General features: G+C 49.8%; 1 protein-coding gene across 1 annotated transcript in view; it reads left to right on the top strand.

The window, feature by feature from the left end:
- The window catches only part of SND1 (staphylococcal nuclease and tudor domain containing 1), a 545,960-nt gene that overhangs the window by 38,156 nt on the left and 495,612 nt on the right, over positions 1-12,192 (top strand). Inside the window, exon 4 of the mRNA XM_030538672.1 lies at positions 6,483-6,561. Within this exon, the coding sequence (XP_030394532.1) occupies positions 6,483-6,561 (79 nt within the window). The remainder of the gene's footprint in view (positions 1-6,482; positions 6,562-12,192) is intronic.

Consider the following 12,192-nt stretch of genomic DNA (forward strand, 5'->3'; position numbering starts at 1 on the left):
CTGTTCTGTACCATCTACTGGGAATGACCAGGAATCATTCCTGTTTTTACCCAGGCGTGCCCCCCCTTCCCCTGGGCTGGCCTCACCTGAGGCCAGCCAGGAGTACTCAGCAGCTATCAAGCATATTGTACCGTCTGCCACCAGGGAGGGAAGAGGAGCGGATACTGCTCTTTACTGCTGCAGCATTGCGTCTACCAGCAGCATTCAGTACACATAGGGTGACTTTAAAAAAGTCAAGAAACGATTTTTTCCCTTTTTTTCACATGGGGAGGGAGTAAATTGATGAGCTATACCCTGAACCACGCCAGACAATGTTTGAACCTATAGGCATTGGGAGCTCAGCCAAGAATGCAAATACTTTTTGGAGACTGCTGTGGACTGTGGGATAGCTGGAGTCCTCAGTACCCCTCCCTCCCTCCATGAGCATCCATTTGTTTCTTTGGCTTTCCTTTATGCTTGTCACGCAGCACTGTGGAGCCTGGAGATTTTTTTCAAAGGCTTTAGCATTTCGTCTTCTGTAACGGAGCTCTGATAGAACAGATTCGTCTCCACATACAGCGATCAGAGCCTGTATCTCCTGTCCATGCTGGAGCTCTTTTTGGATTTGGGACTGCATTGCCACCCATGCTGATCAGAGCTCCACGCTGAGCAAACAGGAAATGCAATTAAAAGTTTGCGGGGCTTTTCCTGTCTACCTGGCCGCTGCATCCGAGTTCGGATTGCTGTCCAGAGCGGTCACAATGGTGCACTGTAGGATACCGCCTGGAGGCCAATACCGTTGATTTGCGGCCACACTAACCCTAATCCGATATGGTAATACCGATTTTAGCGCTACTCCTCATCGGGGAGGAATACAGAAACCGATTTAAAGAGCTCTTTATATCGATATAAAGGGCCTCGTAGTGTGGACAGGTGTGGCGTTAAATTGGTTTAGTGCTGCTAAAATTGGTTTAAACGCGTAGTGTAGACCAGGCCTCAGTCCGGGAGAGCCTGACACCTAGCTGTACATTGCTGTCCGTCCTTCTGTGGTATCTTCCTACAGGCCTCAGGCTGCCATTTATAGCATTGTCACTAATACTAGGGAAATTCAGGTGCGGGTTCTCACTGGACCTCCAGGTACCCACTGGAGTTGGGTGCTGGGTTCCTATAGTGCGGTTTGCTTTGCTGGAGCTGCAGACTGTCATCACTGAATGTGCTTGGGCTCCAGGCTGCGGCAGGTCGTGGTGCTAATTGAATTCCCTCAGATTTCCTATTGCAGCCCTTATTGCCATTATAACTCTTGTTTCTTTAGTCAACTGGAGACAGGCAACAGAAAGGAGTTCTCATAGCTCCCATTTAGTTCATTAGCATCCTTGGACTGTCGTGTGTGGGTCAGTGCAGTGAGCATCGATGTTCATTGCCCATGGAGCTGCTTGAGAACAGCGACTCAGAAGTGGGTTATCTGGCACTTCTAAAATGGGAGTAGCGCTTTGAATGCACCCATTGCCCTTTTTAGGCCATTGCTTTAGCTTTGTAATGTTCTAGCTTATAGCTTCCTTCAGACAGTGCTTCGCTGAGCAGCTTTCAGTGAGCTGCAATAGACAGCATGCTTAAACGGCGTCTCTTAGGGTTCTTCCAGCATGCAGAAAGGGGCAAAGTGACCTGTGGAGCACGGAAGAAGGATCTGAGATGTAAAAGTGGCACAGCTGCCATAAATATCTGGGGGGGCTAGCTCCAGTGAGGAGGGTCTGGGGCTCAGGGTAGAGGAAGGCAAGTTGTGTGGTCTGAAGTTGAATGGTCAGGGCATAAAATGTGTTCTAGTCAAGATCATAAGTTCAGGCTCTTGTTTCTGTTCTGCTGATGGCTGAGAATTTAGTCTGTGCGTCCTTGTCCTTTGCTATGGAATGGGTCAGAAACCCAAATCTGTGTTCTTCCCACCTCCAGGAGTTTTTGAAAGAGTGGGGGCAAAGGTGGTCATACACACACAGCTCCCAGCCTAATAGGGCCTTCATTCTGATATCTGGGGGACTTGGGGTGCTTTCAAAGATTCCCAGGCTAGAAGGGACCACTCTGATCTCCTATATAATGCAAGTTGTAGCACTTCCTCACAAGAATTCTTAGAGCAGAGCTTTTAGTAAAACATACAGCCTTGTTTTTAAGAACAGCTAGTGATGGCAAATCCACCACAACCTTTGGTAAATGGCTCCAGGGGTGGTTTACCCTTGCTCGGACTAATCTCAGGGGAGGAAATTCGAGCAAAGCGTGGCTAGAGAGAAGAGTGCAAGGAAAGAGGCTATAAGGTGTTGGATGGAAAAGGAAAAGACACAAACCAATAGAGAGACCGACCATGAAAACTATGACAAGAAATGGAGAGAAGCCAAGAATAAGTGCCCAACAAAAGTCAGTCATGCAGAGGAAGTCACCTTTTGCTTTTCATTCACGAAGTAGAGGAGATTGTCAGCAGGTCCCAGTTGAAAGCAGTGCACAAGTGGGGCACAGCTGATTTATTCTTCTAAAATGATGGGGAGTCTGGGGGCATGAGTACTTCACACCATGACTCAGAGGCTTCCAATTTTTCGAGTGATTGCTCAGGTGTATTCCACAGTAGGTGTGTGTGCTTGCCACGTGCACCGGTGCCAGAAGTTTTTCCCCTTAGCAGTACCCATACTGGGGGAGCACCGCTGTGACCCCTGGAGTGGCACCTTTATATTGTGCTATAAGGGGAGCTACACGCTCCCTCCCCTCCTCCCCCAGCTCCTTCTTGCAGGACAACTCTGACAGAGGGGAAGGAGGGCGGGGTGTGGAATAGACAGGAGCAACACATCTTGAAGAACACCAGTGATGGTGTTCGAGTGATTGCTCCTGTGTATTCCACAGTAGGTGATTCCAAGCTATATCTGTTGGAGGTGGGTAGGAGTTACGAGTTCCCATGATGCAGTACCACTCTGCCAAACCTGGTATCATCCCTAGTTTGGGAGATGATCACATATCGCGAAGTAAATGTGTGAACTAAGGCCCAAGTGACTGCCCTACAGATGTCCTGGATAGGGACATGAGCTACATAGGCTGTTGATGAGGCCTGAGCCCTCATTGAGTGCTCCCTGATGATCGGTCGTGGGGGAACCCCTGCCAGATCATAGCACGTGCGTATGCATGAGGTGATACAGCGGGAAAGACACTGGGTGGAGATTGGTTGCCCCTTCACATGCTCGGCCGAGGCAACAAAAAGTTGCCAGGATTTCTGGAACGGCTTGGTCCGATCCAGATAAAAGGCCAGCATCCTACACACATTGAGCATGTGAAGGTGGCGCTCCTCCTTGGAGGAATGGGGCTTAGGACAGAGCATGGGAAGAAAGATGTTCTGTTCCATATGGAACACGGAGACCACCTTCGGGAGAAATGACGGATGAGGGCGAAACTGGACTTTATCCAATGGAAGATCGTATATGGGGGTTCCGAGGTCAGGGCCCTGAGTTCACCTGTATTCTGATCTGCTCCAAGTTCTGCATGGTGTCCCTGGTCTCTATTATCCCCTCCCTGGACCAGGGGGATTGGTATGTGGTCCTGGACCTTCAGTACTCATATTTTCACATCCATATTTTTGAGGGGCACAGGCGCTTCCTCCACTTCCTAGTGGGGTTAGACCACTACTACTTTGTGGTCCTCCCATTTGGCCTATCCACAGTGCCCAGGGTTTTCACAAAGTGCATGGCTGTGGTAGTGGCCTACCTCAGACAGGAGGCAGTACAGATCTTTCCATACCTGAACGATTGCCTTCTCAAGGGCAACTCTCCCAGGTAAGGGCCCATGTGGAGCTGCTCCTGTCCACGTGTCGATCTTGGCCTGGTGGTAAACGAGACCAAGTCAACGCTAGTTCCAGTGCAGCGCATAGAGTTCATTGGGGCACTGCTGGACTGCTCAAGGGCCGCAGCCTCTCTCCCACTGAGCAGGTTCGAGGCCCTAAAAGATCTTATTGCCTCAGTCACGGCTTTCCCGGTGACAACAGCGAGAGCGTGCCTTCGGATCCTGGGGCACATGGCAGCATGCATGTATGTGGTCTGCCATGCTAGGCTTTGGATGAGGCCTCCATCTCTGACTAGCCTCTCCGTTCTCCCAGGCCCGGGAGGGCTAGACAAAGTTCTCCTGGTACCATCACTGATACTTGCCTACCTACAATGGTGGTCTTATCTGAGCAATATTCTGCAAAGGGTTCCTTTTTGGGAGACAACCCCGTCTTTAGACCTGGTGTCCGACGCGTCGACTTGGATGGGGGAGCTCACACAGGGAATATGCAAACCCGGGGGATGCGGTCAACCGCAGACTTGTCCCTCCACATAAATGTCAAGGAGCTTAGGGTGATACGGTTGGCATGTGTTGCCTTCAACATGCACCTTCTCAGCAAAGTGGTCAGAGTCCTGATGGACAACACCACCACAACAGGCAAGGCGGTACTCATTCCTTGGCCCTCTGCTGGGAATCCCTGAGCCTATGGGAGTTTTGTATAGCCCACAATAACTCCCTGAGTGCGTTTCGCTTACCAGGTGTCTGCAATATGCAAGCCGATCACCTCAGCAGGGTTTTCTCACCCCAGTATGAGTAGTCACTCCATTCGGAGGTTACTCACCGGCTCTTCTGAGTGGGAAGTTCACTAGGTCAACCTCTTTGCAACCTGCCAGAATCAGCATTGCCCCCGGTTCTGCTCCGGAGGGGGAGTGGGGAGGGGCACGATCTCGGATGCCTTCCTCCTGTAGTGGTTGGTCCAGCTTTTCTATGCTTTCCCAACGTTTCCCTTAATCGGCAAAATCCTGCAAAAAGTATAAACAAAGCACGTATCATCCTTGTAGCTCCAGTGTAGGCCCACCAACACTGGTATGGGACACTCCTGCACCTCTTGGCAGCCCCTCCGAGGAGGCTGCTGCTCCGCCCAGACCTCATCTCCCAGGACAGAGGCTACCTCCTCCATCCCAATCTGGCCACGCTCCACCTGACAGCATGGTTGCTCAGTGGCTAGACGAGGAGGAGGGGAAGTGTTCGGAGGAGGTCAGGTGGGTCCTCCTGGAAAGGAGGAAGGTGTCCACATACCGGACGTACTTGGCGAAGTGGTCCGGATTCTCCAGGTAGGCGGGGGAGTTTGCAGCCTCCCTGTCATCCGCACCACTCCAGCTTATCCTTGAGTACCTCCTGTCCCTTAGGACCCAAGGATTGGCACCCGCCTCTGTCAGGGTACACCTGGTGGCTATATTGGCCTTCCACCTGCTGGTGCAAGGGTACTCTGTCTTCTCCCATTCTATGACCTTCTGCTTCCTGAGAGGCCTTGACTGTTCATTCCTGTATGCTAGACCCCCTGTGCTGCAATGGGACCTAAACCTGGTGGTGTCCCACATCACGGGGCCTCTCTTTGAGCCCTTGGGTATGTGTTCCTGGTCTCACTTCTCATGGAAGGTAGCCTTCCTTGTAGCAATCACTTCAGCCCATTGTGTCTCAGAATTCAGGGCCCTGACCTCGGAACCCCCATATACAGTCTTCCATAGGGATAAAGTCCAGTTTCGCCCTCATCCGTTGTTTCTCCCGAAGGTGGTCTCCGTGTTCCATATGGAACAGAACATCTTTCTTCCCGTGCTCTGTCCTAAGCCCTATTCCTCCAAGGAGGAGCGCCACCTTCACATGCTCAATGTGTGTAGGGTGCTGGCCTTTTATTTGGATCAGGCCAAGCCGTTCCGGAAATCCTGGCAACTTTTTGTTGCCTCGGCCGAGCATGTGAAGGGGCAACCAATCTCCACCCAGCGTCTTTCCCGCTGTATCAGCTCATGCATACGCACGTGCTATGATCTGGCAGGGGTTCCCCCGCCACCGATCATCCGGGCGCACTCAGTGAGGGCTCAGGCCTCATCGGTGGCCTGCGTAGCTTATGTCCCTATCAAGGACGTCTGTAGGGCAGCCACTAGGGCATCAGTTCACATGTTTACTTTGCATTATGCGATCATCTCCCAAACTAGGAATGATGTTGGGTTTGACAAGGTAGTACTGCGTCATGGGAACTTATAACTTGTACCCACCTCCATCAGGTATAGCTTGGAATCACCTATTGTGGAATACACAGGAGCAATCACTCGAAGAAGAAAAGACAGTTACCTGTTCCGTAACTAGCGTTCTTCGAGATGTTGCTCCTGTCTATTCCACACCCCGCCCTCCTTCCCCTCTGTCAGAGTTGTCCTGCAAGAAGGAACCGAGGGTGGGGAGAGCGCGCAGCCCCCTTTATGGCGCAATGTAGAGGCGCCGCTCCAGGGGTCGTAGCGGTGCTCCCCCAGTATGGGTACTGCTAAGGGCAAAACTTCTGGCACCGGTGCATGTGGTTGTCTCAATAGATATTTTGCCCACAAGTCTTTTGTCTAAAAAGAGCTTCCTGTATAACTTGTCTCTCATCCAAACAGATGCTATGCAGCGACAGGACTCGGAACTTTTGCTCTCATTGACTCTGATTTTGTTTCTTTCCCTCTTACCAGACACGACTGGGGAGAACATTGCTGAGTCTCTTGTGGCAGAAGGCCTGGCCTCTCGCAGGGAAGGAATCCGAGCCAATAAGTACGTATATTTCCTGCTCTCCTCTAAACTTGTTCTGGGATTCAGATGTTCTGTGGCACATGACTTTCCCAAACAGTTTTGCTTTGACTTTGCTGTGGTGACAGGACAAAACTGTTGATGAATTACTTCCTCACTCCTGTTCAGAGACCAGCTATTGGTTGAGTTCTGGGCTTTATGCGGTGTGGGGTCTCGGGTGCTTTATCTCAGGCTGTGCTAGCAACTTCCCAGCTGCAAGTCAGTGGGACTTGTGCTCCGAAGTCAAGCCCTGGGGTGCCTAAATACAGGCTTAGGAGCCAAACTTTACGGTATTTTTGAACATTTTAGCCTGTGAATAAAAGTCAATAATTTAATGTATTGGAAGGCCAAACTTTAACACTGAAGCAGTTTACTTGTAAAGTGACAGATTTTTCTACTAAATCGATTGGCTTGCTGGGAACAGGCATTCCAAAATGGCAGCTCCCCTCTCCTTTGGGGTTATGGCAGAAGGAGGGTAAACAAAGAATCTTCCCTGCCTCTCCAGGCTTCTCCTATACTCAAGAACTACTGAAAATGTGAGAGACCTCTCTAGCTGCAAAGCAACCTCTTTGAAGCTGTCCTGGGCCTTCTCTCTCAGAGCATGCTGATGCACTGGAACATAACACTGCAATTAATCCTGATTTTCCCAACTCTGTATCCCACAGACACAACACTCCGCCCACATGCATGCAGCCCTTACTGTCTGCCAGGATGCACAAAACTTGTTAGAGCCTTGGAGTTGACATGTCAACTTTCCACACTCTCTTCTGTCTGGAAGTGATATCCTCAAAGCTTTCATGAGTGGCTTTTCCACTGGCCAGCTCTTGGGAGACCCAGGATCTCTCCAGTTCATCCCTAGGCGTGGGTTATTGTATTACATGGGGTGTGAATTGTCTATGGAGCTGTTCTATATATAGCTGTTGGATGCTATTTGATCCTTTGTCGGGTTGGAAGCATGCCTGTATGATTTCCTCAAGCCCATTACTAGCACACTTGGATGTCTTCCACTGGAGGTTTTCATAGTGCAGTCTGTAAACAGGTATGCTGAGTAAACACTGCCCACATTGCCAAAGATCTGGATTTTAGCTCCAGTCTTGCCAGTAAAGAAAACTCTGCAGTGCCAGGCATTTCCCAGGAGAGCTGGGGGCCCTGGATTAAGCTTCTCTTGCTCTTGGTTGCATCTTTCAGGCAGACCTAAAGCTTTCTTCAAGTGATAATACTTAAGGTGTGTACAGTACAGTGCTTTGCAATCCACTGCTGGGGAGGGAGGTATAATTCCCATTGTTTCCCTGTCTGCAGAAATTAGTTTCCCCCAGTATCAGCCAGCAAGGCAGTGATGCCATGAGCGCAGCACCTCTGCAATGCCTGATGCCCAGTCTCTGCTTGGTCCACTAGACTGTGCTGTCGCTCAGGAGCCATTGAGTTCAGTGGTGCAGACCTCATTGCCCAACTTGCCCAGCAGCACTGGTCAAATATAGACTTGCGTTTAGATAGTGCCTTATTTCCTGAAAGGCTGGAAATGGCTTCCCAAACTACAGACACAAATCACATCAACCGCGACTGAAACGCAGCCCCTCTGTGCTCAAACACTTGCGAAACGCCCGGCAGCCCCCCACATACGTCTTCCAGTGGGGAAGAGTCACTGTTGTGATGACACTTTCGCTGAGCAAGACTCTGTCCCACTGCATCCCATACTGGGTCACTGCACCAATGCAGTTTCAGCTTTGGCATGAAATTCTATTGATGCAGCTGCAGCAGTGCCCTGATTCTCTCAGTGCAATCCCACCAAGCTGCTGTGCTGCCTGTGGACATGGCATGATGTGTGCACCTTAAACAGGACAGCTAGCCTGGACTCTTGGGACCAATGCAAGTTGCAGCAGTGCAGTTGTCTGTTGCCAAGCTCTGGGAAGAACAAGGCAGTTATTTAACTGAACCCAGCAGCATAGCTGTTCAGAGCACAAAGCGAAATACTGTGCAATTAAAATGCAGGGGAAATGAAAAGGCAGGACACCAGGATTAATACACCTCTTGGTCATGCTATGTTATCCTTGATGACTGTAATGGTCAATCTCAATGAAGACTAGTTGGTGGATACAAACCATAAGCAAGTAACAAACCAGCTTTTGTTTAAATCAGAATTGTTCCCAAGTTGCAGTTCTTTACTTACCATGCTATAGGCTATGTCTACACTGCAGCTGGGGGTGTGATTACCACTCACATAGACGTACCTGCACTCCTTTAATCTAGCTAGCTCGCTGAAAATAGCAGTGAGGACAGGATGCACAGGCTTCAGCGTGAACTGCACAACCCCCTTGGGTACCTACTGGCATTGCTGGCCTGTGCCACCATGTCCTCACCGTTGTTTTTAGCAAGCCAGTCTGTAGCGCTAGTGTGGGTGTGTCTAGACAAGCTGCAGTCAGTGTCACAGCCCTGGTAGTGCTATAGTCATACCCAGGATTTAACATTGCTGAAGTGGATGTTGTACTTGTTTCTTTGGATTCCTAACTAAGCCTTGCATGGTGTCAAGTATCAGAGGGGGAGCCGTGTTAGTCTGGGTCTGTAAAAAGCGACAGTCCTGTGGCACCTTATAAACTAACAGATGTCTGGCGAAGTGGATATTTACCCACGAAAGCTCATGCTCCGTCTGTTAGTCTATAGGTGCCACAGGACTCTTTGTCGCTTCTAACTAAGCCCTTGTCTACACTACAGGTTACTTTGGTGTAACTTTGTCGTTCTGAGGTGTGAATAATCCACCCCCTGAGATCCGTAAATTACACGGAGCTAAGCACCAGTGTAAACCGCGATGTGTCTGTGGGCGAGCTTCTGCCATAGCTACACCTTTCGCGGAGGCCGTAGTTAAGGTGACGGGAGAGCTCTCTCTCAATGGCTTAGTCTCCCCACCACAATCAGTGCAGCTGCAGCCTTACAATCTGATTTTGTGTAGACTTACTCTGCTAGAGTGTAACACTTAAAATGCTCATCTGTTCTGAGAAAGACCAGTCCAGAGCCTCCCTGATATCCGTGCTCGGAGAGGAATGCAAACATTGTTTGGAAATAGTGGGCAAATAGCCTGTGGTTTATCGCCACCCTCTGAACCACCAGTTGAGAGCTGAAATGCTTCCAGCAGGCTGTACTCCTGTATTAGGAATTGCAGTTTTCAGTCAGTGGGACTTGTGCTCTTAAGTCACACCCTTGGTGCCTAAATATAGGCTTAGGAGCCAAACTTGAAGGTATTTTTGAACATTTTAGCCTGTGAATAAAAATGTCAATAACTCATACGGGAACAGTTTACTTGTGAAGTGACAGATTTTGCTACTAAATATTTTTAATACAGTTTAGTCCCTGATGCTGCAAGCACTTCCACATATGCTTAACTTTCATCACACGAATACTCCTCCCGAAGGAATTGTTCATGTGAGTGAAGGGAGTTGCCTCCTTGTGTTTGCGGGATCAGGGCCTTCCCTGTCAATATGTCCTTTGCCGCTACCAGTGTTGTGTAATTCAATAAGGGACCCAGCTATAGTGGCATTTTTTAAAACCCTGCATTTGCTTCGTTGTAAATGGTAGCTGGTACACAGCCTCTTAACCTCTGTGCCTTAGGTAACTGCTGCAACTGACTGTGCAGAACAGTGTGCTGCTTGCCCCTTTGCTAACAGGAAGGCCGGGTGTTCAACTCAAGCCAACACAAACATCGCACGCTGTCTTGGGTCTTCTTTCCTATTTGCTGAGGCCTAGATGAGAGGTGGAGTGGCATGTCTCAGAGCCAAAGGGAGGCTGGGAGAGCTTGGTAGTGGCATAAGTGCCATGAGCTCTTCCCACCTGATCCAGACATAGAATATGTCACTCTGCAGGAGAAGTTGGAACCCACGGCTCCTCCCTCACTACGGGCTCCTGTTAGACCCCAAGGCAGTTTCAGGGTTCGGGAAAGCCGATATGGTATAAAGGAGCACTTTGGCCATCATCCCACCCCATCCAATGCAGGATCAGTCCTTTACCGGGATCAAGGAATTTAAATCACTGATTTTTTTGTTTGTTTTAATGTCGGGGGAAGGCTTGGAAAGCTATTTTGAAAGTTAGCTATTGCAACTTTAAACATTTTTTTAAAATGCCATTATGGCTGAGTTCCTTATTGAATTGTGCAACACTGGTGGAGGCAAAGAACGTATTGACAGGGAAGGCCCTGATCCTGCAAACACAAGGAGGTAACTCCCTTCACTCAGATGAACAATTCCTTCAGGAGGAGTACTTGTGATGAAAGTTGTGTGTGGGGAAGTGCTTGCAGTGGCTATATGGGTCCTATAGCCTATTTCAGGCTATGAAATAGGATGGTTTCCTGATGCAGGGAAAGGAGGACCCTTTGGCCCTCTTCGTGCTGGGATGCCAAGCTGTGGAAAACAGGCCTCCCACTCCTGAGGCGGGCTTTCAGTTTGCACGGTGCCAGCAGTCCAGTCTTGCTGGTATCCTATGCCCAGGCAGGAGGAAGAGCAATGTGGTGCTGCTTTGGTATGAGAGTTTCTTTGAGTCTCTTGCTGGAAGTGCATTGAGCATGTTAGTGGAGTGGCAGTGCTCTGGGCTGACAGCTGCTCTTGTTATGAGATGATTGCATTAATAAATTGGCTAATGAATCCAGAACAGCTGTTGCTAACAGGCCAGATATCCCTGTACTCAAACCTGGTAAGGCTCCTTTTGCCTCCATTTGTGTTAGAGCTGAAGCGGCTCATGAATTCTCTGCTGAGAGGCTTCCATGCACATTCTGATTGTCTCCATTTTGCGAGAAGTGAGATGTGGAAGTACAATGTGGTGTGATTTGCAGTGCTGCTATCTGTTAGCACCTGTTAATTATGCTAACTGTTCAAGGGGGTGAGTGAACCTCTGTCACTGCTCTTCCTGGCTTCTGCCTTGTGGGAGCGCTTCCGGCATGCACTTCAGATGCTGGCTTCCATTGTTGCAAGGTCTGCCTCATGCTGCATCAGCATGTACAGCAATGGCTCTAGGATCCAGGCATGGAGGCTGGCTCTTCCTAGCCTAGGTGGAAATTGACTGCAGTGTTCACTTCTAAGTGTCAGAAGATAAGCCTGCAGTTCCTGGAGCCAGGCTGGTGAAACCAACTCCCTCTCACAGTGTCCCCCAGACTATGGCAGTCCAGTCATTAACGCAGGGAGTCTGGGCCCCTGGACTGGATTACTGGCTCAGCCACTTGCTTGCTGAGAGACCTTGGGCCAGTCACTTAATTGTTGTGGCTATGTCCCACAAAGGAAGGAATTTATTTCTGACTCAGATGCTGTGCGGCGTAGGTTGTGTCTGCGCAGACAATAAGACCCCACAGTTCTTCCTGGGTGCAGCTCCACTGGGGGGAAGCTGTAGCAAAGGGTTGGGTCTCTTTCCCACTGTACTGGGGAATAGATTGCACTGTGGTATGAAACCAGGGCTCCCATCTGCCTGGCCATCCTTGAGTCTTCATCCAGCTAATCCTGTTATAGGGATGGCCTCAGGGCTGTACTTGTAAAGCTCTAACTTCCTCAGCTGAGATGCTAGACAAGATTCCTCTAGTCTCGGGTGTGCTGTGTGCACTCCGATTAGCAAGGCGATGTCTGGCTTTCCCCTGTATCTGTTCGA

This window comes from Gopherus evgoodei, chromosome 1 (assembly GCF_007399415.2).
Source record: "Gopherus evgoodei ecotype Sinaloan lineage chromosome 1, rGopEvg1_v1.p, whole genome shotgun sequence".
Taxonomy (NCBI): Eukaryota; Metazoa; Chordata; order Testudines; family Testudinidae; genus Gopherus; species Gopherus evgoodei.